The sequence below is a fragment of the Lepidochelys kempii genome, chromosome 9 (genome assembly GCF_965140265.1).
Source record: "Lepidochelys kempii isolate rLepKem1 chromosome 9, rLepKem1.hap2, whole genome shotgun sequence".
In the NCBI taxonomy this organism is placed as follows: Eukaryota; Metazoa; Chordata; order Testudines; family Cheloniidae; genus Lepidochelys; species Lepidochelys kempii.
Genome location: NC_133264.1, coordinates 8044649 through 8068646, shown reverse-complemented (window position 1 = coordinate 8068646; position 23998 = coordinate 8044649). Strand labels below are relative to the sequence as shown.

Sequence of the window (23998 nt, the reverse complement as noted above, 5' to 3'; positions counted from 1 at the left end):
GCTGGGGACAGTGTACAGCACGGAGCTGTGCAGCCTTAAACCCCTGCCCCGCTCCCCCCCGAAGGGAGTGGAACACAGGTCCCTGCCTGTCACTGTCAGGAAACAAAGGTCCAGAGACAGCTGACGACTGGAGACCTGAGACGTGGCTGGGAATTCCTGGAGAAGACCAAGGAGGGTGGGGGCAGAGGGGAATACTGGTGCAGTTACCCTGAAACCCATGACAGGTGTTCCTGGCCAGCACAGTCATTGGCTCCAGCAACACAAGTGAGCACCCTGGTCCCGCTCGCTCAGCCACAGTGGCCTTCCCTAGCACTCTGGCCCAGGCACCTGCCCCCAGGAAAGCCTGGAGCCCCCAGCTCTACACTTGGCCAGTGCTCTGAACCTCAAAGGCTTAAACAGACATCAGCCCCCCCTCCCCGAGGGTCCCCTCCGCTGCATGAGAGAGGAGGCCAGGCTGCATGACTTGGGGTTGATGGGGCATGCAAGCCCCGCTCTTTGCTATCCACATGGGGCAGAGGGAGGTTTTGCAGGGAGGTTATTTCTGCATCCTCCCCTTCAGTGTAAGCAGCTGCTCCTGGCTGATGTCCAGAGACCCAGACCCAGACCCAGCAGGGACCCAGCCCCTCACTCCTGAAGAAGGTTCTCTCTATGAATGGGATACCCCTCTCTGGGGCTAGCAGCCTCAGAACGAGGGCAAGTGGCAAGAGCCCCGATCATCTCTCAGAGGAGAGAGAGTCCATAAACCAACACCCAGGACACAGACAGGATACTACAGGGAGATACTGCTCCCCTGGCCAGCCTGCACCCAGTAGCCTGTTCCTCCTTCCCTGGGTGGGATGGGCCAGGAAAAGCCCCAGTGCAGACAGTTGGACAGCGAGGAGCTGATGCTGGAGGCCTGCCCCACACATATAAGGCAGCAGATCACATGCCCAGAGTGATCAGGCAAGAGCCCTCCCCCCTGCCCCTCCTTCCAGCAGCTGGGGAGGGGGAGGGGCAATAGGATATTTAAATTACCTGCCCTAGATTGGCCCCAGAAGCAGAAAGGCACGAACGCCCACCCCAAGGGGCAGGGTCTGGGGCATTCGGTGCGGGAAAGGAGTCCGTGCACATAGTTAGGGCTCTGGAAGACCACATATACGTGAGCCGCAGCGATGAACTCCCACCCCCTCCACACCAATCCCCCTTAGATGGGGGGCAGAAAGCCCCTGCCCCACACTGGGAAGATTCCAGCTGTGGTAACAGGAGGCAAGGGGTGGTGCATGCATTGAAGTCAGGCCCTTTAGGACAGCTACGTGTGCTCAGAACTATGCTGGAGAAGGTTCAGGGGCCTGAGCTCAATTCTCTGCCCTGGAGACCAGAAGGCTCTGCCCTTTGACTCACACTCAGTGCCGCATGGGGCAGCTCCAGGGACTCAGCAGGACCCCAAGTAGCCTTCACTGCCTCCTCCAAGAGAGCTGGAGTCAGGATTCTCGTTCCGCAGGAGCCTGGGGTGGCTGCATAGACCACGTCCCTCCACAGGGAATGTCCCTACTCCAGGCACTGGGAGCCCTGAGCAGGAAGCCTGCCCTAGCAAGGCGTTCGCCATCCAGAATGTGGCCAGAATGAGGGGCCCAACTGGGGCAAAACCAGGACACGGCTCAGGAGCCACCTGGGCCTGAATGCACAGAGCTGGGGAGAATAACCAGACACCGGAAGAACTAATCACAGCCCTTTGTGCCTCCATTTCACCGCCCGGGGGAGCTGGGCCTGCCGGTCCCAAGGGTTCCTGTTTTGCAGAACGGCTGGAGCGCCAGGAGCCAGCCGCTTCTAACTTCACCCAGCCAGCACACAGTCACGCTCGGCCAGCAGCCACTGGACTGCCTGACAGCCAGTGTGACCATGCCCCCAGACCCAGCTCAGACTCAGCTCTAGGGCTAGGAGAATCTGCCCCTTAAACCACACCTGGGACCCCTGCTCCCAGACATGCCCCACCTAATTCTGCTCAGCGGAGGGTGGAAATGGAGCTGTGAAAGCCCCAATCTGCAGGGGGCAGAGTTTCTGAGGCAGATCTGGGTGCAGGTCTGGGTGCTGCTGGGTGGAGCTGGTTCCACCTCCACCCCCCATTTCCTGCTCTGTGGCAATGCCAGGGGGTTAGCAGCCCCGAGAAGGAAGAATCGGTGTCAAAGGGACTGCTCCCAGCTGACAGGGGTATGCAGGGCACTGCAAGGTACATTACAGAGCTTAGCAGAGGAGACAGGAAGCAGGAGCAAGGACAGGAGCAGACCTGCAGGAGAACAGCCCCCACCTGGGTCAGGACTCTCACCCCATATCGCTGCCATGGGCCAGCCCCCCAACCCAGGGGGAATTAGCCTGAAACACACTGAGGATGCACTAGCCCCCCACCCCAAGGCAGTAGCCTGTCCTTAGCAGCTCCCCCCGCACAGCCGGCTGGGGCCAGCACCCCTGCCAGTCACTCAATCGCAGGAGGTGGTAAGTTGGCCCGGAGGGTTTACAGCCACCAGGGCTCAGTGCAGAGAGTCGGGGTCTCCACTAAGCCAGTCGCCAGCCGCAGCGCAAAGGGAAGCAGCACCTCCAAAGGGTGGGAAAAGCAGCCCCCTGCCCAGGCTGGTGAAGTGCCAAACAGGGAGGAGGCCCGCCTGGACCTTCGCAGAGGAAATCAGCACAAGGCCGAGCACACGGACCTGCGTGATCAGAGGGGCTGGGCTGGGATAGGGGATTGGGTGAAAGGATGTCACAGCTGGGAATCTACAGTGGGGAAATGGGGTATAACTGGGCGAGTGCTGGGATGAACTGGGGGGGAAGCAGCTGGAGAGGAGAAGAGCAAAGGAAGAGGAAATCTGCAGAACACCCACATCCGCCAAGGGCTGGAGGGATGTCAGCCCGCTGCTGGGACAGCCAAGCGCTCAGCATGGGGCAGGGCAACAGAGCTCTGGGGGCTCCCAGCGGGGGACCAGGCACCACTGACAGAGCAGTGACGACCAAGGAAAGGCGAGAGGATCTTAGAGGCAAAACTGCAGCCTGGCTCATGACACCAGAGGAACCACTCAGGGCTGCAGTGGGAGCTACCATGGATTCAAAACTAAAAACCCCACCTCTCCATCTCCTAGGCTGCTGTTAGAGCGACACCCGCCAGCCTGGACCACTTGCCCAGGCTTGAACCGGGGGCCTCTGGACCGGAGAGCATGAGCTGCTGCAGCATGAGCCAAAGCTCCCTCGCTGGGGCTGTAACAGGCTCAGCTCCTCTGTGGAGCAGGCAGAAAGGGACGCAACACACACTCACCAGTGGGCCCTCCTCGCTTCAGAAGGCCCTTCCCGCGCCTCTGAGTCCCACAGCGGGTCAGCGTCCAGCACTTTACACTGCAACCGCCAGACTCGATCAGCCCAGGGGCCTGGCCAGTCTGTTGTTCTGCCTCCAAGAGGGGCATGAAACATCTGGCCCAGATCCCCCAATGCATTTAGGCACCGAACTTGCACTGAAATCTGTGGGAGTTTGGTGCCTAAATACCTTTGGGGACCTGGGCCTCTGTGCTTTCCCTGTTAAAATCCAGCAGTACCATGAACACTGACAGAGTTTCGGTCTGGTGAAAAATTCATTATCGTGGGCTCCCAGCGCCAGGCCAAAATCTTCCCCGCTCAGGCTGCTAAGGCGGTCTCCTCAGTACCCAGAGCTGCCTGGGGGGCAGGAGGGAGGGGTGGGGGGTCCCTGCTGAGAGCAGGCTGGTTGGGGAAGGAAGGGTCTGAGCCCATCACACACGAGGTGGGATCCATCTCCTGCTGTAAAATCTCCAGTTAAGAGAGGACTAATGGCTGTTGCTAAGAGACAGCTTCCCAGAACTTTATCCACCAGTAGCTGCTGCGGAGGGGCTCTGGGGAGATGGGCACGGGAAGAAGCATCTGCTTCCAAGTGGCCCCCCGGCTCTCTCGCCATCCCCTACTAGCACAGCAGGATCTGATCACTCCCTAGCACAACTCACAGGGGCCGCTGGGCACTCCAGCTACATGAGCTGTCCTCCCCCCAGCACCACCTCTGCCCCCCCAATCCCAACCCAGAGCGCCCTCCCACCTCTTCCAGCCCTGGGTCCCAGTGCCCCTTAATCTCTACCCACAGCCCCCCAGCTACTCCAGCCCTGGGCTCCCCACACACCCAGCTCTGCCAATTCTTCTCTCTCGTTTGATGTCTGTCCCCTCCTCCCATTCACCCCCCCAGCGGGGAGCTGGTGCCCCAGGGATCCGAATGCAGGACCCAGGGTCCACAGATCTGCCACTAGCCAGGTGGCACTGCCATGGAAAGGTGTATGGGGTGAAGGGCACAAGGAGGCATGAAACTCCACATGCACTGGTGAGCACCGGGGTCTGTACATGTTCACGTGTGCGTGCTCTGCTGTGTTTTATACACAGCCTTCCAAGTCACACCCGTGCAGGTCTGGGGGCCCCCCCTGCCGCTGTGGCCATGCGTGTTCACGCAGCACCAGGGTGCCATTTGGATGTGCACATGCACACCCCCCCCATGGTTGCTGGGAAGGGCTGGGGCGGCCGCCCGTAATCTCGTTACAGCGAGAGCCCAGCGCTGCTCCCTAAGAGGATTGGAGCTGCCAGTTGGACAGTCATGAGAGAGATGCTGCTCAGACACAAGTGGAGGTTGGCATAATACAGGTTTCCAGGTCATCAGTCCAGGCAGAGCAGCACCAGCCGGCCCAACCGCATGGGGTCTGCCTAGAGGGAGGGCAGAGCCCCCTGGCCAGTACTTCAGTGTCCACAAATCCAACAGGCTGGGGAGAGGAGCAGAGGGATTTGGCTCTTCCTCTCATAACAGGGGGGGAGGAGGAGGAAAGCAAACATGTAATGACAGTGCCAGGCCAGATCTGCCTGCTGCCCTCCAGCCCTAAGCCCTTTCCCTAGGGCAAGAGAGGCTGGGGGAGGGGACATAAACTGGGGAGGAGTTTGCAATGGGACACGGCTGTAAAAGGGCCAGTGGGATTGGGGGCAGAGCATGTCCAGGCCTCCCATGCAGGAGCAGAGAGGGGTCTGGCTCTCCCTACACAGCTGCAGGGAGAAGCCCCCGGTGCTGCTAAGCCCAGCTCTGCCCCCCACCCCAGAGATGTGTGCCCTGCTCTGGGACAGGACAAAGCCCCCGTCTCCAGCCACCCCACCTTGAACGTTGCTTCACCCAGTTCTAAGCCCGAGAGGCTGCAGGGACTGAGGTCGGAGTGAAGGTTACAAGAGCTTAACTTGATCGACTGACAGCTGCAGGCAGCACCACCAGCCCCAACCTCCACCCAGGCCTCTCTGGGAAGCCAGCATCGCCGCCAGCCGCGGTAAGAGCGGGAGCAGAGACGGGCACAGATCAGAGCACAGCTCAGCTGGCAGAGACCCATCGCCCGCGTGACTCCCATTGCCCCTAGCACCAGGGGGCAGGCCCAGCCCCAGCCCCACGGCAAGTGGCCCAGGGCTGGTGGGGAAAGAGTCTGCAGGCAAGTGAAGGGTAAACAACAGAGGGCAAGAGGTTATTCGGCGCCAAAGGAGAAGCTAAAGCATCCAGCTGGACAGGAAGCCCCCTGGTTTGAGATAATCAGACCAGACTGGACTGGAGCAAGAGAGCCTGCCCTGGGGAGAGGGACTAGGTGAGACCGCTGCTCCTGCCAACTGCCTGCCCACACACACTTCCCATGATTCCCAGTGGGGTGGGCAGAGTTTGCAGGATCCTCTTGTCACAATCACAGAACTGGCTTGGAGCAGGCGAGGGGGCCACATGGTGTCCCTGGAAAACCCCTTTGCTGAGCAACAGGGATGCCCTAGGTCTTCTCTCCACCCACCCTGCACCTAGCCAGCATGCGGGTGACTGTTGCTGCCTCTAGGCCAGGTGGGGCAGGGAGCATCATGCTCACAGAGCTCCATGGGGAGACAGGGGTCGCCCCATCTCTTCAACCCCCTTAGCTGCCCTCCTCCTGAAGGGCCCCCTCATAGAACCGCCCCCTCATAGAGCTCATGCCTAGGCCCCCCAGTTCTTGGCACGCTTCCCTTTTCTCCCGCTGCTCTCCACAGAACTAAACCCCCACCACCATCTCTCCTACCCCACACACTCTAGCCCTGCTGAGCTGACACTGGTGGGAGAGGGCAGCCACCAGGGAGCCTCAGAGCTGCTCGTACCAGCCGCTTTACAGCCCAGCACCAAAACAGCAGCATCTGGGCAGGGAAGAGAATTAGCACCCACAGCTGCAGGGCCCTATGCTCTGAGCCACAGAGGGCAGCTGGGTCACAGCCAAGCTCTCAGTGGACAGGACCATGGGCAAACACGCAGGATCTTTGTCCTTATCCCCAGCCTTCAGGAGTCAGGATCCGGGGGTCAGGATCCAGGGGCATTGGCAGAGCTGTGTTCACCTAGGGATCCCAGGTCTAGAGCAGCAAGGGGGCTGGGGGCAGTGGAAGGAAGCTCACAGGGCTCAAAGGGGTGATTGATTCTTTGTCTATTTGTGGCTGAGGAACATGGGAGTCAGCAGGGGCAGGGGAAGGCCTCCCCCCATGTCACGCACTGCGTGGTTAGCCACAGCCAGGCAGTGATTATACGGGGGAGAGCATGGGGCTGTTTCAAGCTTAGCAGAAGGCCAGGCTCTTTCCCAACCCCTCTGGCCCAGGGCGAGCCACCCAGGGGAGCCCAGGGCCTTGAGCAAGTTCCCCACGGAGGTAGCCTCACCGAGCAGGCCTAGACTCGGTGCAGAACGGGCAGAGGTGGGGAGATACTGGCTCAGGAGGAACCCAGCTGAGGTTAGAGAGAGAGAGAGAAACCAGTGAAAGCAAAAGGCCAAGCAGAGGAGGAGAGCGGGTGCAAGATAGGAGGGGAAGGGACTTCCCATTCCAGTGGGCAGCACTGCCTGGGCCAGCGATCCCCAGTGCCCTGCCCTGGTGAGTTTAATCAGGTTCCTGCTGTTGCAGCCACATCACCCCATCGTGCCAATTAATAGAGGGCTGGAGGCATCACCCGTCCCCATAGTAACGCCACGGCCCAGTCAATACTGACAAGGGTTTCCACGGGCAACCGGGAGAACAAGCCAGGCAGATCTCCCTCTGCAAGGGGGTCCCCAGCTAACAAGATCGAAGTGCAGGAATCAAAGGGGGGATGGGATGGGCTCTGGTTTCTAATACTTCCCGTTTCTGTGCCTAGTGCCCAGGTTCACTTGACTCGGGAGGCACCAGGAGAAAAAACCCAGTGAGCCTGCCTGGGGCAGGGATGCTCAGGGCCCAACCCTCTTGCTGTCCCCTCAGCCTAGAGGGTCGTGATCACCCCCCCCCCCAGATCAATGTGGCACAGTCAAAACAGGAGGAACCCCACTCAGTCCCACGCCCAGGCCCAGGGCAAGGGAGAGGCCTTCCAAGCATTTTAGCCAGTCTGGTTCCAGAGGTCTCCATCAAAGGTCCCAACCCTTCCCTAGAGGATGATTCCTGGCTGGATCCACGCCCCTGTTGGGGAACACTGGGGCTCCCAGCCCTTCACTGAATCGTCTACATTACAACAGCATGTGGGAAATGGTTTAAGAAAAAAAATGGAAGACTAAGACTTGGTCTACACTCAAAGCTTTAAGCATGGCCTAGTCACGTTGGTCAGGGGAGTGAAAAAGCCACAGCCCTGACCGCCGTAGCCATGCCAACCCAACCCCAGTGAAGATGCAGCCATGTCGATAGAAGAATTAGCTAATGTCATTCAGGAAAGTAGTAGAATGTACACACACACACAGGCAGAAAAACTCCTGCCAGCGTATACTTGGTCTACACTAGGGGCCTCGCTTTACCCACTCACCCCCTATGGAGACCTGGTAGGGCTGAAAGAGTTAATCGTGGTAGGCAAGCGGCATGGCTGGGTTGTTGGTTCCAATGAACGATCAGAGACAGGTGACGCTGCAGCATGGTAAAGTTTACATGCATGTCTTTTCCGTCCTAACCTCAGGATCTTATGATATGTTGTATTCCAGATTTTGGCGTGTTGTGAAAAAGCCATTCTGTCTCTCTGCAAAACATCTGTGCATTGCATGGCTGCCAAAGGGGAAACATCTTGCTGCACAATGAGACACCGGGGTGATTTAGCCAGAGCGCCAGTATTTGGGTAGCGAGGCCGTGGGGCTGACTTTCATAAGAAGTGCTGGCCGAGGGCCTATCGCTACACGGGCTACCCTCCCAGAAAGGTCAGAGGCACGCTAGCCCCGTGGATCGGTGAGACGTGCAGACGTCTCAACTCAGAGCAGGCAGCCGCGCTGCTGGGCGCTGCACAGACAGCGAGAGACCATTCCTGAGCCAGAGAACTTACAGCCTCACTGGACAACGGGTGGGAGGGGAAGTGATTTGCCCAGGGTCCGACAGCAGGGCAGAGGTGGGAACAGAATCCAGGTCTCCGGAGCCCCAGTGTGATGCCCCCTATGCCAGACCTTCCCTGGGAGGAGATTCCACAGCCAGCTCCATCTTCCTAGCAGGCAGTTCCCCTGACACAACCGGAGCTGCCCTCTGGCTCTTGCTGCCCCGACAGGGCAGAGTGAAGCCAAGCACTCATCACCTGCTCCAACAGAGGCAGGGACCTGCTGCTCCCATGGCCACTGCCAGCTTCCCAGGCAGCACTGGCCCGAACACAACATCAAAGGATGAGCCACTGAAACTATTTGCAGGCAACAGGCTCTGCAGCCTCTTCACCATGGCAACCCTGATGAGTCATTGTACTGGGGAGGAACAGGGAAGAGGAATTTCACACCCTTAGCAGTCCTGAAAGGGTAGACAGCCTTAACTCTTTCCAAGGAGCCAGTCCCAGTCCTAACCTGCAGCCCCCTCTGCCGTCCCAGCCCTGGGCTCCCCCCTCCCCAGCTCTGCCAGTGCCCCTCTGTGCCAATCTGCAGCCCCCTCTGCCATCCCTGCCCTGGGCTCCCAGCTCTGCTGAAGCCTCTCAATCTTGACCCACAGTTCCCCCACACCGACCCGCTTTTGCCTTCCTGATGTTGTCTTCAGAGCAGAGATGCCCATCCAGCAGTCTTGTGGACTAACATCCCTGCCCTGACAAAATCAGCCAGCTCTGAACGACCAGGCAAGGAACACAAGAGCATCTCCCTTCCACAACCTCACGATACAGCCCCAGGGCAGAGCAAGACCATCAGTGGCCAGAGGTCTCTGGACCAAACCAAGGACACTGCATTCACTCCAGTGTCTCACTGCTCAGCAGTTTCCAGGAGGGGGTGAATGGCTGGGATGTGCCCCAGTAGCTGGCGGAGATGCTGGTGGGGAAGAGCTCCGTATGGAGAGCGTGGGTGGGGAGGAGTAACTAGCACCCCCTTTGGGGGAGAGGCAGCTCCCCTCAGACCCATAGATCAGAGCCAAGACCTGACCCCAGTGCTGCCTGGCTCCCACCTGGACAGGGGCCCAGGGATGGGCCAGGCCGACTCTACCCCTGGCTTTGGAGCAGTCAGGCAGCTGGGGCTGTTCTCCTGGGGGTGGCAGGGATGCTCAGTCCCAGCTCCATCACACATCCACATGGCATGTCCACTATGCCTGGCGGATACGAGTCTACATCCTGGCTGGGACCAAGTCTGGTCCCACCCTGCACCGACTATCACAAGGGGATCAGAGCCACTAATGACCTTTGAGTCCTGCCCACTCACCTCCTTTAGCACCTGGTCCAGCAGCGCCGTGGTCTCGGGTGACACATTCCAGGGGTCCATCTCCGCCACCATCATGGAATCCAGCGTGCCCTTCTCCAGAACCACGTCAAAGGTGCCGTCTGCGAAGGCCAAGTCCCGAGCATCCATCACCACCCACTGCAGGCCCTGGCACTGGGCGTAGCGGGCTTGCATGCCCGCGATGCACACCAGAGAGTAGTCAACGCTGGTGACATCCGTGTAGCCGAGCTGGAACAGGTCAGAGCTCAGGGCGCTGTTTCCACAGCCTGCAAAAACGAGGATGGCCAGGTGAGAGCCATCCGAGGCAGATGGGTCCATGAACTACAGGGGCGGCTCCGTGACGCCCAGCAGAGCCGTAAGTGTTTTGCAGCTGGGGAGTAGGAGCCAGCTGCCCCAGCCAGCTCAGTAGGCTGTTAAGTCTGGAACCTACAGAAGACTATTCAAATGTCAGTGTTAACTGTTTCAGTGCCAGTCATTTTAGCAGCAAGATCCAGCTAATGCACTTTTCCACTGTCTGTGGATGCTGGGGCAGATCCGGAGGCAAAGGGGCTGCCATTTGCTGGGGTGCTGACCTAGGAGCTCAAGCCTTGGTCACACACAGTATCAAGTCCAGTGGGGGATGGGAGGTTGAGACTTTCCCACTGCCCCCTCCCAGCGGCTCCCCAACCCCCAGATTGGTGAGATAACACACATTCCCTGCCCCCCCACCCCGTAAGCTGGGGAGCATGAAGGAGACTGGCCTGTCTGTCATCACAGCTAATCCAGCAAACCCCAGCGATTTCCCTTCACTGCAGCCGGCACACAAAGCCCTCTCTGCAGCAAGCTCTGGACCAGCCTCCTCTCCCCACAGTGCACTGCGGAAGAGACAGAGCACTCAGACTGACGGGGCCCCAGCCCGGGGTCTGGGCCCAAACACTCAACAACCTGCTTCCAACCTGACTGGGGAAGCTGGATATCAAAAGTAGTAACCTCAATTTTTGTGGGGCTCACCAAAAAGGCCTGGTCTCCTCCAGTTCTGCTTTGCGATTCCAAGAGCAGTCAGTTCTGGGAGGGGGAGCGGTGGGGTGCAGCAGGGTCAAATTAACTTAGAGACAAAACTCCACGTAATGAGCAGTTTGCAAATTCCATTTTAATGTCATGGGCGGGCAGACGTGCCCAGGCAGAGCAGCCAGAAGGACCCAAGACTCTGCTCCATCCTACAGGGCAACTGGGGACACAGATCCCAGCCCTGCTGAACTCGGTTCTCCACGGGCAGCCTGGCCAGTTTCACCATGGACAGTGACGGGTTTACAATGGCTCCAGTGGCTCCATGGAGCCAGGCCCATGCTCAGAAGGGGCCCCGGCCTGCTCCACTTGCACTGCACCCCAAGACCCCGCCGGCCTCCCCCGCCAACCACTTGCTCCCCTCGGCCTGCCCGCCGGCTGGCTGAGGGCTCATCTCTGCCCCCTGGCCAGAACCCAGTGCGCCTCTGGCTCCAGGCAGTCTCTGTTTCCCACCACCTGTGGGGCCCCACCTGTCTCCCCAGAGCTGAGCCACCTGGGACTGGTGCAGAAGCCTTGCTAGTCTCGGCCAGGTGTGGGGGGAAAAGAGCTTGAGGGGCTTGGCTGGGGTCCCTCAAGACACACTTGCCTGGAGGGGCCCAGCCGAGGTAGGTCCTGGCCTGCCTGATTGCGCCACTCCCGTGGGGACAAGGGGACAGAGCGACTCCCAGCCCTGGCTACGCTGCCAACTCAACCCGGCAGACACAGTCGCCTCCCAGCAAGGCTGGTGAGTGCAGCCAGGAGGCAGGGCTTGCAGGAGTGGGTCTGTGGGGAGTAGCGGGAAGTGCTGGGCTGGGAAGGGGCAGGGAGGATCTGTGTGTGTTTGGGCTCTAGGGAGTGGGGGGTGCAGGCCAGTTGTGGTGGGGTTGTGATCGGGGGCCTCTGGGCAGGGGTGGTGTTGTGCAGGGCGCTGTGCATTTGTGGGTGGGTCTGGGGGGGGGGCTGTGTGGTGTGATGTGGGCCTGCCCCCAAGGGGAAGGGGCATGATGGCAGCACAGGGCTGGGCAGGCCACTGTGCATCTCGCAACTGCCGGTTTGTAAATAGTGCCCTCGCATTGGGTGGAGCAGGGCCACCCCTGCCATGCCATGTCCCATTGACTCTGGCTGGCCCCTCCTTCCGAGACTGACCTCCCTGGGCCATGCTCCATTGCCTCCCACAAAAATGGGGGGGCCCACAAAAGGTTAATCCGGCCCTGACCACGGACTAGAGGGGTTTGGCCAGGAACCCAGCACCAGGGAAGAGGGAGCAAGATTCTGCCCTGCCCCACTCCGGGTCGGGCACGTGAGAGACTCCAGTCTGGGATTTACCGGGGCCAGCCCATGTCAGAGTGGTCTGGGGCAGCGCACTCAGGGCAGCACAAACATCAGAACTGGATCCTCTGGTGACATGGAAGGGACTCGGCTGTCCCTGCCATGCCCTGGGTTTCCGACACCAGCACAGGTTCAGAGAGTGTACTACTCCCAGGGAGGTGGGGCAGGGGCAGGGGCATGGGCATGAAGGGCAACTCGCCCCACAGCACAGTACTGCCCCCTCCCAATACCAGGCTGGGATGCAGACACCGGGCAGCTCCCCCAGCAACATAGACCCCCACCCCCCATGCCAGGCAGGGGTGCAGAGATGGGCAGATCCCTCAGATGCACAGCATTACCCAATGCCAGGCTGGGGTGCAGAGACAGTGCATCCCCCGCAGCGACGCAGCCACTCCCCCCCCGCCATGCCAGGCTGGGGTGCAGACACCGGGCAGCTCCCCCCAATGCCAGGTGGGGCTGCAGAGATAGGGCATCCCCCCAGCAGCCAAGGTCTTTACTTGGTTTCTCTGACAGCCGAGTCACAGTGCTGGGTGCAGCCAGTCTGTGGGTCCCTACACCCCTCCCAGGCTCCCCATTCCTGCCCCCTTCCCGCCCCTTGAGCTGCATGGGAAGCCGACCCACCAGGTAGGGATGTAGCTGGGATGCAGAGGGCCACTGGCCAGTGGGCAGATTACTGCAGCCTGGCACCATCTGGCAGGCTTTAACCGATTTGGAGAGAGTGGGGGGTGGAAGGAGCATCTGCGACTCTCTAGTGCATGTGAGGCAGAGCAGGGAAGGGAACGGGCTGTCCACGCTCTCAAGGGAGCTCCCCGGCCAGCCCCACAGGGGTACATGGGAGACCAAGGCAGGGGGGAGCCTGGCACTGCCCTGCAGCAAAGGTATCTGGGACAGCCAAGCCTTGGCCAAGTGCCCTCAGACCAGGGGCTGGGGAAGCTCCCAAGCCAAGCCTCATGCAGGGGTTGCAGCTAGGCCATGGAAGGTGTATCCCTGGGGGTCTCCCCAATGCAGAACTCCCCTCCCCAAGGCTCTCTGCCTGCTCCAGACTGGGTGAGACACTCCCTTCCCTGCTCCAGATGGGGCCTGGCCTAGCACACTCAGCCCTACCATCAGGCTTGGCTCCAGCCTGCACCCCACACCTCAGGGCTCCCCTCCTACCTTTCCTGAGCAGCCCTCAGCCTCAGGGGGATTTGGCTGCTATTAATCACAGATCGTATAGATTGATCCTGTTAGGGGATCAGGCGATTAGACCCTGTTAATCTGAACCTGCTCGGAAACTCGGGGAAAACTCCAGATTAAGGAGGCACCAGGTTAAAAGCTGCAGCAGCAGCCAGATCAGAGATGGATAAAGCACCAGGTGGAATTAAATGAAGCTTTGACTCCTCTCCTCCTGGTTAAATCCCCTGGACAGACAGGACTTCCCCGTGGCCTGCTGGGGGATCTGGTTAATTCACAGGAGAAGCACTGTGCTCAGGACAGCAAAGGGATCAGGCTAGAGAGGCAGGATGTGGTGGGCATTGTCCACCCCCACCCCGCAATCACGCCCAAAGGCTTTACAAACCAAGACAAAACCATGCGCCACGTAACTCACGGGGAGCGTGTTTATAAGAACAGGAGTTGCCACACTGGGTCAGACCATGGTCCATCTTGCCCTGCTTCCTATCTCCGTCCATGGCCAGTATCAGAGCTGCAGGGGACTGTACAGAACAGGGCAATTATGGAGGGATCCATGTCTTCCCCTCCTGGCAGTCAGAGGTTATGGGATGCCCCGAGCATTGGGGGGTGCCCCTGAACCTTGGCTTGTAGTCATTCGTGGCCCTATCCTCCATGAACTTATCTAGGTTTTTTTTAACCTAGTTCTACTGTTGGTCTTCACAACATTCCCTGGCAAGGAGTTCCACAGGTGAATAGTGCATTGATTCTCCAGAGGCACGGATTGGCCAAAATGACCAGGTTCCCCACCCTAGGCAAGGCTGTGCTCCCCTGCACTCTGACAGTGAGGCCAGAAGGCAATCACCTCCTGCAGAGAGACTGGCAGTAGAGTACACCCAGCAGTCCCTGCACCCAGCCCACCCACTCATCTCTTCTAGACAGAGACACCCGGTCTTGGGGCGAAGGCTTCAAGTGATGGAGAATCCCCCCCACATTCCTCATTGGCTACGCCCCCCAACTTAGCTAATGTTAGCACTTACCACTAGGAAGTGCCGACCAAAGCCAGGCTGCTGCTAACATTGTGATAGACAGCAGCTAAGTGTGTCTCAGTGTTTCCTTGTGCTCCCATCTGTCCATGTCCATCTGTCATTTCTTGTCTTATACTTAGATTGGAAGCTCTTTGGGGGCAGGGACCATCGTTTGTACAGCTCCTAGGGCCACAGAGTCTTGGTACATGACCAGGGCTCCGAGGCGCTGGGGTCAGAAAAATAAGAACGCGTTGGCAATTCATGCCCAGATGCCAGGACTGGGCTTTAAAAGCAGAACCTAGAATTCAACCATCCCGCCCTGTGCATTGTCATGCCATGCAGGTCGGCCCCTCTGCCACACAACTGGGTGTTTCAGCTTTCTCCTCCAGGCTCTGGTCTTTGTACTCTGGATTGGCAGACGTTGCGTTGGTGAAGACCCCCTGGCTTCTCAGCCCTTTGGCCCGGCCCTTTGTCCTGGCATCCTCGCGGGGGAACAGCTCTTCATTGTTAACTGGGTCAAGCCAAGGTTTCCACCCAGATCAGTTATCAGCCAGCAAATCCCTCCAGAGCCCTCGCCTATTGTCTGTGAGGGGCCTTGCTGGTGGAGACGTGTTCTGATCAGAGCCCTTGTGCCCATCTCAACAGCTGGCCCAAGCGTAGAGGCGCCCTGCCTGCGCGCCACCAGGTGCGGGGCATCAGTCGTCCCTCCTCCACCCGGCCCACGGCAGTCATGGGAGAGTTCGACATTCACAGCAGGAGTCAGCTGTTTCCAGCATCAGGTTCAGTCGTGCGCCAGACATCCGAGTCACAAGCCTGCAACGGCTGCCCCCACTTAGGTCTCACCTCCTGCACTGCCCAGCCAAGCAGCAAAGACCCCCCTTGCTAGGCATCCCCAGCACCTGGGCCACGATGCTCTGTGGTTTGCTGCTCAGCTACTGTGGCAGCAGGTCACCCCCACTGCTGGGTCATTTCTGAAGTGTCCAACCATCCTGCATTAACAGCAACACCGATCTTCTGTCCCACTTTTCCTCCATTTAGCCACCTGCAGCCTGTGGGGGATGAGGGAGGCTAGCTCAGTGGTCAGAGTGCCAGCCCGGAACCTGGGAGACCTGGATTCTAGACCCTGCTGTTCCAGACATCTCATGGGCCCTTGGCCAAGTCTCAGTCTTTGTGCCTCAATTCCCAGACTGCAATGAGGGGATAAAAGCCCTGCCCGGCCTCACAGGGGTGACAGCAGCGTAAATACACAAGTGTGTGGCCCGGTTACTACGCTACCTCCGAAGATGCTAACAAAACATACAGCGAACCAATGCACTGGCTCCTCCATGCTATGGGGACAGCAGCCACGGCACCATGTTTGAGCAAGTCCCGGATACCTAGGTGCTGCCTTTTCCATTTGGAAGTAGTCGCAGCCCATGCCGCCGAGGGCTCTCACCCATCTGCCCCCCCCCCCCGCCACACTGTGGAACAGCCAGACTTCACGTTCCAACTTAAGGGCTGCCAGCACTCGGAAACTCATGAATGAAGAGGCCCCTTTAATTGGAAGAAGCAGCTGCAGCTCTACCAACCCCCAGCCAAAGCCAAGGGCTGCTGGAAGCTGGCTCCCGCCACCACAGAGCGCTTCCGGCGCTGTGCTGATGCCAGGGCTCTGCCCGAGCCAGCACAGAGAAACGGATGTCCTGATGGCGCATCCTCGCCGTAGGAAGTGCAGGTCACCAACGTTCTCCTCCCTTTAGGGATGGGGCATTCTTGCCTCTCAGATCTCCAAAGGCCAACGGCGCTTTCGTAGCTTCCCCTGAAACATAGCGTTCAGTCTAGATGTGAGATACGGGCCAGGCTAGTTCCCTCTGGATCTGTCTACACTGCAATAAAACAGCTGCAGCCGGCCCGTGTCAGCTGACTCAGGCTGGGGCTATAAAACTGCAGTGTAGACACTGGGGCTTGGGCTGTAGCCCAGCCTCTGGGACCCTGCGAGGATCCCGGTCTACACTGCAATTTTATAACCCTGTGAGCTCAAGTCAGCTGGCACAGGCTGGGCATGGCTGTTTCATTGCAGCATAGATGGATCTTCAAAGATTTTATTGCTCAGAATAAAGGGCACCGGCAACAGCTCTGGATACCCTCCCTCAATGCAGTCGGCACACACGGATTGTCAGCAAATTCACCAGCCAAGGTGAGGGACGTGTAGCATAAACTGATGTGCAACTCCGTGATACGCAGACAGCGCATGCCAGCCGGCTCCTCCATGGCTGTTCTCAGGTCCCAAGCCCACGGTTCGCAGCGTATTGTTGCGAGCAAGGACTGTACTCTCATTTGAAGCCTTTTTGGGTCTGTCTATACTGCAGTGCAAGCCCAGGGTTAGCAGAACTCGACCTAGCAGACCCTGGGCTTGAGCATCTAAACACGTTTGTAAGACCAGGAACAATTGAACCTGGGGCTCCAGCATCTACCCTGCATTTTGCAGGCCTGAGTCCAACCACCCACAACTGAGACTTCCCAGCACCCTCGCAGAACGCACTCCCCACAGCCCTTTGTTCGTGATGCAGAGCAGGAAAACTTTACTGTCCAAACCTGAATCTCCAGAGGACACAGAAGGCCAGCCCGTGGTATTTTTTTGGCAGACCCCCAGAGCAGGAGTCCAGTGCGGCTGTATTTACACTGTAAAGCAATAGGGCTTGAACCCTAGGCCCCAGTTTGGCTCAGGCACAAACCCTCCACCCCATGGGGTCCTGGGATGCTGGATCCAAGCCCTGGATTGGTGCAATTTGCACGTAAATGGAAGGGGAGGGTTAGGCTTGAGTCTGAGTTCAAACCCTGGTTTCACGCTGCCATGTAGACGTACTCCGAGGGGCCACAGGAGGAATTCTTCCCGCTTGGAGGTGAGACGGTTCCTCAGTCAACACCAGAAAATGCCTTGATTGTTACTGCACAGAAGCCTCTGGACGGGAATCTAAAGCTCACCCTTACCAGCACTTTGCTCTTCCATTGCCCTTGTCACCCGTAGAGCTCCAAGCCCTTCACAAAGGAGGTCAGTATCATTTCCGGGGAGCAGGGGCGGGGGGGGAGAACCGGTGCAGAGTCCCTGATGTGTCGCAAGCCCTCAGTCCCATCTTCCACTCTGGCCACCCAGGAAGGTGGGGAGGCTTCTGACGCTTTGCCTGGTCCATCCCACTAGAGCGGCGGGGGAGGGACGGCCACATATAAAGCCAGACCAATGGCTGTCTCTAGGGACTTCCTCTGGTCTGCTCCAAACGCCAGGGCTCTAGGAAGTGCAGGGAGGAGCCCCCAAGGGAGCGCCTGGCCCTGCCCTTCGTCCTGTCACTGCAGAGAAAGGGGAGGATGATTGAAGTGGGATTAGCAGTGAGCCAACATTTCCTATGGCCTGAGGAGAGACCCTGCAGGAGGTCTGAGCCCCCTGCTGCTGGACACCTCTCCCGGAGGGGGAAGAGGAAGATGGTGGGAACGGCAGCAGATCCTGAGCACATTTGGGGAGAGGGGACACAGGACAGACTGGGGATCAGCCCTGGGTAAGTGATCATAGGCTGGGGCGGGGAGACCCATCTCTGATGCAGGGATTCAGGGCCTCTGCAAAACCCCCATTCCTCCCTTAAGCACAGAGCCCACAAGGGAGAGGCGCTGCTCAGTCCCAGCCCCGCCTGGAGTAACCTCAGACCTAGCCAGCAGCAGGACACAGCTCCCACCACACAGCCCAGGTGGAGCCCAGCCCTCGCAGAGCAATCCCAGCTTGGCTTGGGCGAAGTGAGCCCCCAGATCCTCGCTGCCAGGCACAGGTGCCGCAGCTCTAGCCCAGTGACAATACCCGGGGGCCACAGGGGCAGTGAACTCCCTCCCACGGACGTTCCCCTTCCAAAGGCTGCCCCATGGTAGCCTCCGCGTGTCGTAGGCTGGGGACTACTGGGGGTGGGGGTTCAGGACTCCTGGGTTCTCTCCCATTTCCTCTCCGCCTCAGTTCTCCCCATGGGCCCTGGGCTCGCTGCAGGCGGAGGAGGGCAGCATGAGCTCTTCTGATAAAGCGAGGCCTCAGAGGACAGCAGAGGGGTGAGCGCGAAGCCCTACTGGGTACAGCACCCACCGGGACCCGGCTGGGGCTCTCGGGCAGAAACTCCCAGGCATCCCCACGGCTCTCGGGTGCAACAGACAGGAGTGCAAGAGTCTCATTAGCAAAGCATGCTGGGAAAGAGCAGCAGGCTTTCCCCACAGATGCTTGAGGGGAGGCAGGGAAGAGGGGCCAGAGAGCAAGGAGACGCAAAGGAGACCAGCCCTAAGCCAGCTCACAGAGGCAGCCCCAACGGCCCAGGGCCTCCCTCACCCCGGGCTCTGCACTCCTGCACATCGGGGCCAGAGTCCAGCATCCTCAGCCTCACTCGAAAGGGCCATGCTGCCCCCTGGTGGCGCTCGGGAGGAATTGGCAGGTACTTGTTTTCTAGAGGTTACCTCTGCAGCAGAAATTCAGGGGTCTCCAATGCACCCCCTGCTGCCAAGGCTGCCCTGGAATAAGGGGGCCCTTGATGGCTTCACAGACGGATATGGTGGAAACACACACAGGCTGCAGCTCTGATCTATGGAATGGGGCGCTCAGGCTGTAGGCCAGAGGCCTGCTTCCCCCATAGAGTCTTGGGAGGACAGGGGAATAAGGGGTGGGCTGGCACATATGGACGTCACCTTAGAGGGATAAGCTACACAAGCCAAGCTGGCATCTTACAGCCCCTTTGCTCCACAAACAGCTTCCTCCTTGGAACGAGGATCCGCACAAGCCCCAAACCACTCACTCGCCCTGCTGGGCCAGTGGCCTGGCTCAAGACCTGCCTGGCACCGACAATGAACATCAGCAAGGGATGTGGCTGAACCAGAGCTGGGCATGGCATGTCCTTGGCTACACTTGCAGCCACATCATGCTCTGTGCCCACCCACCTGCATGTTTCAGAGTAGCAGCCGTGTTAGTCTGTATCTGCAAAAAGAAACGGAGGACTTGTGGCACCTTAGAGACTAACCAATTTATTTGAGCATAAGCTTCCGTGAGCTACAGCTCACTTCATCCGATGCATGCCGTGCATTTCCACTGAATGCATCCGATGAAGTGAGCTGTAGCTCACAAAAGCTTATGCTCAAATAAATTGGTTAGTCTCTAAGGTGCCACAAGTCCTCCTTTTCCACCTGCATGTGTTACTGACACCCACTGTCAGCAAAGGGCATTTCCTGTAGCATAGACCAGCCTTATTAAGAGAGCAGTGAATGACTAGCCAGATAGAGCAGGGGCTGTGGAATACCCAAGGATGGAAGGGGGGGGGGGGAGAAAAGAGGAGAACAGTTAGAACACGCCCACACCTAACACCATCTCAGGACATGTAGGAATATAGGCCACATAAGCCCTAGGTGAGCTACGGTTTTAAATTGAGTTTGGATCTTAGCATGAGTGACTGGCCCAAAGCACGTGACCAAAAAAAGAAATCATGAGAAAGGAGGACTGTTTGTGTTAAACACGTAGTGACCCTTTGGAATAGCAGCATTCCCCGATTTAAGGTTTGGGCTAAGCAACAGAACTAAAGAAAACATGGTTAATTGGGCACCAGGTGCAGTGAATAATTGGTTAGAAACGCTTAGTGCAGTAGTCAGGGACAAAATATGGCAAAGTGAGAGACGGGGAAAAACCTTGACGAGCAGAGTGCAGCCCTAAACTGCTTCCACTGACTTTAGCTAAGGTCCAACCACCAGCAGAGACATTGCTTGCTTGTTAGCAAGCTTTTTGAGTGCTCAGAGCTTTCCCTTGCCCCTCTGGGGGAAGACAGCTCCTGGGCCTGACCTGGCTGGAGTATTCAGGGGATGCTGATCACTGTAGAGAGTGAGAGTGTGCATGGTGATATGCTGCTGCTGGACTGAAATATACCATGTGGTCTGTTTGCGGACCATGTGTGACTGTTGGATGCTGAGCCTAGCAGCCTGCTAGGCAAGGCTGAGAGCTTCTTAACAAGGCTTTTTGAACAGGAGCAGCTAACAGGGGAATGTTCTGAGGTAGTTTAGAGGGGGTGTGGGGGCTACATACACTAACATTCCTTAAACTTAAGCCAAAAAACACCCCCCTCCCCCATAAAAACAAAACAAAGGAACGAGCTGCAGGAGTAAAAAAGAGAATGCAGGCAGAAGTCCAGCAACAGAGTAAGGTCTACACAGTTTATTGCACCCAATGCAGCATGTATGATTACCTGCCCTTTGGACAGGTGGTGTATGTATGCATTCAGTGCAAGGAGCTCCTGGCCCTCAGAGACTGTGTACAGCCTTTGGAGACCAGGGTGGCTGAGCTGGAGGAGCTAAGGGAGACAGAGAGGTACATAGATGAGACTTTCTGGGACACAGTAGAACGGTCCCACCCCTGGTCTGAGAGCCTCTGTGCTGTTGAGGAAGATGAAAGCCTCAGAGAAGGAGAACACCCAATGGAGCAGAGGGAAACGATGCCATAGTTGGGACCCTCCTTCCAGATGATGATGTGGTATCCTCTTGCACTGAGGATACCTCTCCAGGGGAGGGAACTCCAGCTATTAGGAAGAGACAGGTATTAGTAATGGGTGGTTTGATCATTAGAAACATAGATAGCTGGGTTTGTAATGACCATGAGAACTGCATGGTGACTTGCCTGCCTGGTGCAAAGGTTGTGGATCTCTCGAAACATCTAGATGACTTATGTGTAGTGCTGGGGAGGAGCCAGTGGTCGTGGTACATGTAGGTACCAGTGACATAGGGAGAGATACGAGAGAGATCCCGGAGGCCAAATTTAAGCTGCTAGGTAAGAGATTGAAGTCCAGGACCTCCACAGTAGCATTATCCGAAATGCTTCCACGCACAGGGCCAGTTAGACAGGCAGAACTGCAGGGTCTCAATGCGTGGATGAGATGATGGTGTACAGAGGAGGGGTTTACATTTATTAGGAACTGGGGAAACTTTGGGGAAAGGGGGAGCCTATACAGGAAGGATGGGCTCCACCTAAACCAAAATGGAACCAAATTGCTTGCACGTAACATTAAAAAGGTCTTGAGCAGTTTTTAAACTAAGGGCTGGGGGAAAGCCAACATGTGCAGAGGAGCACGTGATTTGGACAGAGACATCCCTTAGAGAATCTCCATTAATAGATCCTCCCCATGTCCGAGTAATGAGGAGAGGATGGATGGATGATAAAATGTAGGGAGGATCTGATGACAGAGTCAAATGAAAAAAAAAAAAGAGACCCATTCATTTACATCATGTAATGGCAGACAGCTAAAAAGTGACAAGTTTATAAAGTGCTTATATACCAGTGCTAGAAGTCTAAATAGTAAGATGGGTGAGTAGAGTGCCTCGTATTAAATGAGGATATTGATATAATAGGCCTCACAGAGACTTGGTGGAATGAGGATAATCAATGGGACCCAGTAATACCAGGGTACAAAATATATCGGAAGGACAGAACTGGTCGTGCTGGTGGGAGAGTGGCGCTACACATGAAAGAAAGCATAGAATCAAATGAATTAAAAAATCTTAAATGAACTAAATTGTACCATAGAATCTCTATGGATAGTAATTCCAAGCTCTAATAAGAATATAGCAGTAGGGATATACTACAGACCACCCGACCAGATGATGATAGTGACTGTGAAATGCTCAGGGAGATCAGAGAGACTATTAAACAAAACACAATAATAATGGGGGATTTCAACTATCCCCATATTGACTGGGTACATGTCACCTCAGGACGGGATGCAGAGGTGAAGTTTGACACCTTAAATGACGGCTTCTTGGAGCAGCTGGTCCCGGAACCCACGAGAGACAATTCTTGATTTAGTTCTAAGTGGAGCAAGAGGTGAGTATAGCCGGACCCCTTGGTAATAGTGACAATAATATAATTAGATTTAGCATCCCTGTCGTGGGGAAAACCACCACAGCAGCCCAACACTGTAGCATTTATTTTCAGAAAGGGGAACTACACAAAACTGAGGAGGTTAGTGAAACACAAATTAAAAAGGTACAGCGCCAAAAGTGAAATCCCTGCAAGCGGCATGGGAACATTTTAAAGGCACCATAATAGAGGCTCAACTTAAATGTACACCCCAAATTAAAAAAAACACACTAAGAGAACCAAAGAAGTGCCAGTGTGGCTAAACAAAGTAAAAGACGCAGTGAGAGGCAAAATGCCTTCCTTTAAAAAAGTGGAAGTTAAATCCTAGTGAGGAAAATAGAAAGGAGCATAAACTCTGGCAAATGAAGTGTAAAAATACAATTAGGAAGGCCAAAAAAGAATTTGAAGTACAGCTAGCCAAAGACTCAAAAAGTAATACCAATTTTTTTTTAAAGTACATCAGAAGCAGGAAGCCTGCTTAACAATCAGTGAGGCCACTGGACGATTGAGATGCTAAAGGAGCACTCAAGGACAATAAGGCCATTGTGGAGAAACCAAATTAATTCTTTGCATCGGACTTCACAGCTGAGAAAGTGAGGGAGATTCCCAAACCTCAGCCATCCTTTTTAGGTGACAAATCTGAGGAACTATCCCAGATTGAGGTGTCATTAGAGGAGGTTTTGGAACAAATTGATAAACTAAACAGTAATAAGTCACCAGGACCAGATGGGATTCACTCAAGAGTTCTGAAGAAACTCAAATGTGAAATTGCAGAACTACTAACTGTAGTCTGCAACCTATCATTTAAATCAGCTTCTGTACCAAATGACTGGAGGATAGCTAATGTGACACCAATTTTTAAAAAGGACTCCAGAGGTTATCCCGGCAATTACAGGCCAGTAAGCCTGACTTCAGCATCAGGCAAACTCGTTGAAACTATAGTAAAGAACAAAATTGTCAGACACATGGATAAACATAATTTGTTGGGAAGAGTAAACATGGTTTTTGTAAATGGAAAGCATACATCAACAATCTACTAGAATTCTCTGAGGGGGTCAACAAGCATGTGGACTAGGGGGATTCAGTGGATATAGTGTACCTAGATTTTCAGAAAGTCTTTGTCAAGGTCCCTCACCAAAGCCTCTTAAGCAAAGTAAGCTGTCATGGGATAAGAGGGAAGGTCCTCTCATGGATTGGTAACGGAGTAAAAGATAGGAAACAAAGGGTAGGAATAAATGGTCAGTTTTCAGAATGGAGAGAGGTAAATAGTGGTGTCCCTCAGGGGTCTGTACTGGGCCCAGTCCTATTCAACGTATTCATAAATGATCTCGAAAAAGGGTAAACAGTGAGGTAGCAAAATTTGCAGATGACACAAAACTACTCAAGATTGTTAAGTCCCAGGCAGACTGTGAAGAGCTACAAAAGGATCTCTCAAAACTGGGTGACTGGGCAACAAAATGGCAGATGAAATTCAGTGTTGATAAATGCAAAGTAATGCACATTGGAAAACAATCCCAACTATACCTATAAAATGATGGGGTCTAAAGTAGCTGTTACCACTCAAGAGAGATCTTGGAGTCATTGTGGATAGTTCTCTGAAAACATCCCCTCAGTGTGCAGCGGCAGTCAAAAAAGCGAACAGAATGTTGGGAATCATTAAGAAAGGGATAGATAAGACAGAAAACATCGTATTGCCCCTATATAAATCCATGGTACACTCACATCTTGAATACCGTGGGCAGATGTGGTCGCCCCATCTCAAAAAAGATACTGGAACAAATTCAGAAAACGGCAACAAAAATTATTAGGGGTATGGAACGGCTGCCGTAAGAGGAGAGATTAATAAGACTGGGACTTTTCAGCTTGGAAAAGAGACAACTAAGGGAATATGATAGAGGTCTATAAAACCATGACTGGTGTGGAGAAAGTAAATAAGG

At 56.0% G+C, this 23998-nt stretch overlaps 1 protein-coding gene across 1 annotated transcript in view; it reads right to left on the bottom strand.

Annotated features, from left to right (window-relative positions):
* The window catches only part of EEF1AKMT4 (EEF1A lysine methyltransferase 4), a 30811-nt gene that overhangs the window by 3353 nt on the left and 3460 nt on the right, over positions 1-23998 (bottom strand). Inside the window, exon 2 of the mRNA XM_073359201.1 lies at positions 9630-9913. Coding sequence (XP_073215302.1) covers positions 9630-9913 — 284 coding nt within the window. The remainder of the gene's footprint in view (positions 1-9629; positions 9914-23998) is intronic.